Consider the following 5,509-nt stretch of genomic DNA (forward strand, 5'->3'; position numbering starts at 1 on the left):
CTGGGATGGGCAATACCTCCTGGCACCAGCCGTGTGCTCACCGTGCGGGTTCTCATGGTCCATCATGTACAGGTCGTCCTCATCCGCTTCCACATCTCCCAGCAGGTAGTCCGCAGGGACGTCGCTGCCCTCCGTCTCCTCATTGTCTGTGTGCCCAGGGAGAGAGAAACCAGCTCACCCACCTCGGGCACGTGGTTGGATCCACGTCCCCTGTGTCCACGCTGTGTCCGAGCCAGATGGCTCAGCCCCCCACCGCAGTGGCGTTCCTGGCACCTGCAGCCACCACTGTGGAGGACACGGGGGTAAAGCATCCTTCTACAACACCCCGGGGCTCTGCGTGCTTCACCCAGGGGCTGCAACACATCCAAACACCCCAATTTATGGGATAAATTTACCTGTTTATCCCATATCAGGGCCAAGGAGGGAGGAGCTGTAGGACTGGGACTGCACCTGCCCCAGAAACCTTACCCTCGTTGTTGATCAGGGTGGAGGAGGAATCCATGAGGATGTTTTCCGTGCGGCTTTCTCCTTTGCTGCGGTCCAGTCTTGACTCGCTGCCCAGCCCAGAGGGGATGTCCTTCAGGTTAAAACTGGCAAAGAAGCCAAATTTAACAGTCACAGAAGCTTACAGCCTCCGTTCCAGCCAGCAAACAGCCTGGATATGGGTGTCCAGCTGTGATCCGAACAACGCAAGATGTGGCGATGTCCCCAAGTACACAGACGACAGCCGCCTCCACTTTGTAACTTAAAAACACCTTGCAATTAACACAGCCCTTTCTCCAAACCTGATGCCTCTGTGTATGCACTGCAAAGGTGCCCACAAAAGTCTCCCTAAAGGATTTCAGAGCTGGGTGCAGGCTCTTGATTCCATCTCTTAATATTTACCTTCGCCTCAGAGGTAGGTGAACAGGAGCCGCCTTGCTACAAGGTGCTTTGCTCTTTCTTACCGCTCTCCGGCTTCCCCGAGAGGGAAAAGGAAGGGAATGGGGTTGAAGCAGAGCAGAGCTGTTCAGCTTGCTGCCTGCGGTGTTCAAGGCAGCAACGGACAGTGACCCGTCTGGCTACAGAGCTTGGTCAAGGAGAGCATTTCCCTTGATGTTATTCAAAGATTTGCCACTCAGCTCAGGAACCTGGCCCTGCAGTGACTGACAGCTAAATTTGGAGTCCTCACCCCTCACTTTTATATGTCATTGAGAAGAGGAAAAACAAGTTTTCCTGCTTCATCAGCCCACGATGGGGCTCTCCCTGCCAGTGAGACACTCCACTCAAAGAGCCGGGCTGTTCTCTCCCTTTGAAAGGCAGAAGACAACCCCTCCACACCAGCAGTTCTGGCTCCAGGCAGCTGCCACCCTGTGACTCCAGCCCAGCCCAGGAGCCATCTCTGCTCTCCTGCTCACGGAGCCACCCCAGCCATCGCGTTGCTCACGGCGGCTCTGGCATCCCTTACCTGTTCATGAGTGGGAGGGCCGTGCTGCCTTTCCCCATGCTGTGGTTGAGGTTGGCAGACGACACGGTGCCGAGACTGGAATAGATAATTCGCAGCATCGTCCACGTTTGAGCCACCTGCGTGAGACACAGCCCTGGTCAGACCCCGCCGGGCTAAAACCAGGGCCTGTGCAGCCACGTGCCCGACTGCAAACTCCCATCGTCGGCTGATCTAGAGAGCTGGGCAGGGTCTCAAGGGGAACAAGTTTCTGGGCCACGATCTGCACTTGTTATAGGCAACAGGGCTACAGGTTTGGTGCCAGGCAGAGGTACACCTTCTGGGGACAGCCAGAGGCCACAGCCAGGCAGAGAGTTACCACCCAGCTCTGGTGGCAAGCCTCATCCCGACAGCAGTTTTCAACCTCAGCACCAGCCTAGGTCTGCAGCGAGGGTCTCCCACCTATGTCTCACCTGGTTGCGGTCCAAGCCCTTGGCCACCTTGGCGTTGTGGTCGCAGAGCTCGGCCAGGGGCCTGCCGGCCAGCGCATACTGCTTGGCGGTGTGCACAAACCAGTCCATGCTGCCGCTCTCCACGTCCGTCTCGAAGACGCTGAGGGTGCTGGATGAGGAGATGTACTCAAACTGCTCTGTGGGGTCCAGCTTGCGCTTGAAGAAGATGGGGTGACGCCGGTCGCCGATGTAGGGCTTGCGGTTGGAGTCAGAGGAGATGAGGCTCTCCTTGGCAGCAAAGGCCAGGTCTCCGTAGAGGCTGTAGCACAGCCCCTCAGGGTTGGCCCGGTCAATGGGCTGGCTGGCGTCCTTGAAGATGTGCTGGTAGAGGGTGCTGTCCTTGGAGCCCGACAGGAGGAAATAGGGGTCGTGGAGGTGACGCCACACGATGCCTGTGGTGACATCCTTGTGCTCCTCAAACATGGCGGAGGGGATGAAGGGACGCCGCACGTCCCAGACGTAGATGTTGTGGTCCACCATCATGGAGCAGGTGGCAATGTGGTGCTTGCACTCCGGGCGCCACTTCACCCGGGCCACAGAGGCGATGGTCTGCACGCAGTAAATCTCCTTCGCCCGCGTGGTGTTCATGTCCCACACCTTCACCATCTTATCCCGGCCACCTGTTGCCAGCCAGCCCCTGGGAGGAGGATGGAGAAAGACGGTGAGACACCAGCTTGGGCCAGGATCTGTGCCCAATCACTTCTTCCCTGCCCCAGCACAGGAACACTCACAACGCAGACACAACCACGTCCACGCCAAGGGGAGGCAGCTGGGCTGCAATTGCATCCTCTCACACACTACCCTAACTCCTCCGCGCTCCAATAACCAGGTCAGGCAACACCCCTCCTTCCCATGCCCATTTAAGGCCCTGCGTCTTTAGAGCCATGCACATCTGAAGGGCTCCCAGCCAGACCAGTTCCCCCCACCTCTGGTTTCCACCCACCAGGGACAGCAGAGAGGAAAAAGGCCAGTTTGAACCTATTCCAGTGCCTCTCTAAGCTCACACTGCTCTCTAAGCAGTGCTGCCTGGCAGGGAGCAAGGAGGGACCTGCACACCACAACAGCAGCTTCCAGACACACCCCAACCGCCCCTGGGGAAAGGCAGGAGGGAAGCGTGGTCCAACGCCAGCAAGCTGCATCCCAGAGCAGCCATGCTGCACCCTCCCCGCCCTGAGCACTGGAACGAGAGGCAGCCCTGATACAAGGGGCAAGACAGGAGTTTGCTATACCCCACCATGAGCAATCCAGCACCTCAGGATCCCCTGATTGGCCAAAACCCAAAACCAAACCACCCCAAGACACCCTCCCAAATCAACGTAGTAATTGCTCCCATCCTCCAGCAATGGCCCAGTCCCTGACACAAGGGGCCACAGGATCAGTGTCCCTGCTTTTCCCCCACCAAAAGGTCCCAATCCCATTCTCAGGCGCTCTCTCGTCTCTGCTGAGGCCGGGCAGCCGGCAGGGTCCAGCCCCACACCCACCTGTCCTCTGGGTGCCAGTCGCAGCAGAAGACAGGCCCGTTGTGGGCCGTGAACATCCTCTCGTAGCGGTCTGGCCGGCGGATGTCCCACAGCTGCACATTCCCGTTCTCAAAGGTGGCGGCGAAGGTGAAGTAGTCCCGGATGCTGAACTGGACGTCACGCACGCTCTCCGACTGGCCTGAGCAGGGACAGAAGTTGAGATCTGGTGGGACAGAGCTCCGGCAAAGCTAAAAGCCTCACTGGAAGAGCCACGGGGATCAGCAGCCCAGAAAAAGGGGAGGCAGGGAGCGATGCAGCCACCTTCGACCTCCTGTGCAGACCCAGCTGGCCATCAAATGGCAAAAAAAAAGCAGCAAAACACCTCTCAGCTCCCTCCCTGCCTGCTCCAGACATCGTGCCCTGAGCAACCCCTCCTGCCAGGCATGGGGAAAGGGTAAAACCCCCAACCTCTGCCTCTCACCAGGGGTGGTGGGGGGTTGGGGGGGGCAAGCAACAACCCGCATTCGTACCAGAGAAGGTGCTGACAGAGTCCTTCTTGCGCAGGTCGAAGCATTTCATGTAGCCGTCCTGGGAGCCGCTGAGGAGCATGTAGACCTCGGTGGGGTGGAAGCAAACCTTGTTGACGGTGCGCTTGTGCTCAGTGAAGAGCTGGTCCTGCTTGTTGCGGGATGGCTTGCCCAGGTTCCAGGTGACGACCACACCGTTGGTGGCGGCGGTGGCCAGCAGGTTCTCGTCCATCTGATGCCAAACCACATCCGCGCAGCTGAAGTTCAAGGAGGGTTTGCGGCCGACACGGAGGTTCAGCTTCTCTACAAACTGGTCCTCCTCAATGGAGTAGATCTTGAAGATGTTGCGGCCAGCCACCACCACCTGGGCGGCATCGCGGCACACGCTGATGGCATTGGCGGGGGCATCCAGGTGGCAGAACATGGTCCGTCCCGTGAGGGCGTTGCCCCCCAGGGCGGTGGTGGCCCAGGCCATTTTCTCCATGGCCGTCCTTGGGGCACACTCCCCTCTCCAGGAGTAGGCTCCTGGCAGGCCCAGGTGGCTTTGACCGCAGCTTTTTGTGGCCACATCAACGGGCCGTGGAGGTGAGAGGCTACAGCCCGGTTGCTACCTTCGGGGAGAGAGATACAGCCCCACGCCAGGCTTTTCCTCCTGCTGCTGCCCTCTGTAACTCCCTCTCAGGGAGTTCTTGAAAACCTTTCCTGGGTTTCTTGTTCCCTCCTCTGTTCAACCCCCCAGGATGCCCTGCCAATGAGAGTGGCTGGTGGTGACGCTACAGGAGGTCGACTACAGCGATGTGGACTGCGGTGAGCAACATCTCCAGCAAGAGGTTGGGTGAAACGAGGCTGCAGTCATCTCCATGGGGCACTCCCTGCACCCCAAACCCCTGCAAGCACCACAGGCAGGGGTTCGCTCTGCTCCTCTAGCAGAGGGGCAGCTCTTCCCATCCCTGTCCCAGGTCAGGGTGCCAGGGCCTGGCAGCTACCCTGGGGCCAGCAAGGCTGCCTGCTGGTTTCAGGGCCTCTGGGAGCACCCGCAGACTGGCTCCCCCATGAGCCAGGCCCTCCTGCTCCTACACCCTTCCCTCGCCAGGACCCCAGCTCCCCTCACACCCCACATTCCTCCCCCCCTCAGGGACTGCTCCTGACCCACAGACCCCTCAGGGCCCCCTCCTGCTCCTCAGGTCTCCCTCAGGTCCTCCAGGGCCCCCTGCCAGCCCTCAGGGCCCCTCCCCGCCCACCCCATAGCCCCCTCAGGCCCTGTCCTACACCTCAGGTCCTCCCAAGGCCCCCTGCCACCCCTTAGGTCCCTTTCAAGTCCTCCTAGGGCCCCCTGCCACCCCTCAGGGCCCCCCTCCTGCTCCTCAGAGCCTCCTCAGAGCGCCCTCAGGTCCTCCCAAGGCCCCCTGCCACCCCTCAGAGCCCCCTCAGGTCCTCCCAGGCCCCCCTGTCCCCCCTCAGAGCCCCCTCAGGTCCTCCCAGGGCCCCCTGCCACCCCTCAGAGCCCCCTCAGGTCCTCCCAGGGCCCCCTGCCACCCCTCAGAGCCCCATCAGGTCCTCCCAGGGCCCCCTGCCACCCCTCAGGTC

The 5,509-nt window shown here is 60.4% G+C and overlaps 1 protein-coding gene across 1 annotated transcript in view; it reads right to left on the minus strand.

Moving 5' to 3' along the window:
• WDR24 (WD repeat domain 24) overlaps nt 1–5,008 on the minus strand; it is a 6,549-nt gene extending 1,541 nt beyond the window's left edge. The window contains exons 1-6 of the mRNA XM_009639991.2: nt 3,926–5,008; nt 3,417–3,594; nt 1,897–2,572; nt 1,448–1,563; nt 469–590; nt 42–146 (exon numbers count right to left, since the gene is read on the minus strand). Of these exons, the coding sequence (XP_009638286.2) occupies nt 42–146; nt 469–590; nt 1,448–1,563; nt 1,897–2,572; nt 3,417–3,594; nt 3,926–4,406 (1,678 nt within the window). The 5' untranslated portion in view covers nt 4,407–5,008. The remainder of the gene's footprint in view (nt 1–41; nt 147–468; nt 591–1,447; nt 1,564–1,896; nt 2,573–3,416; nt 3,595–3,925) is intronic.
• Between the last annotated feature and the right edge of the window lie 501 nt (nt 5,009–5,509).

The sequence above is a fragment of the Egretta garzetta genome, unplaced genomic scaffold, assembly GCF_000687185.1.
Source record: "Egretta garzetta isolate BGI_Z169 unplaced genomic scaffold, ASM68718v1 scaffold140, whole genome shotgun sequence".
NCBI lineage: Eukaryota > Metazoa > Chordata > Aves > Pelecaniformes > Ardeidae > Egretta > Egretta garzetta.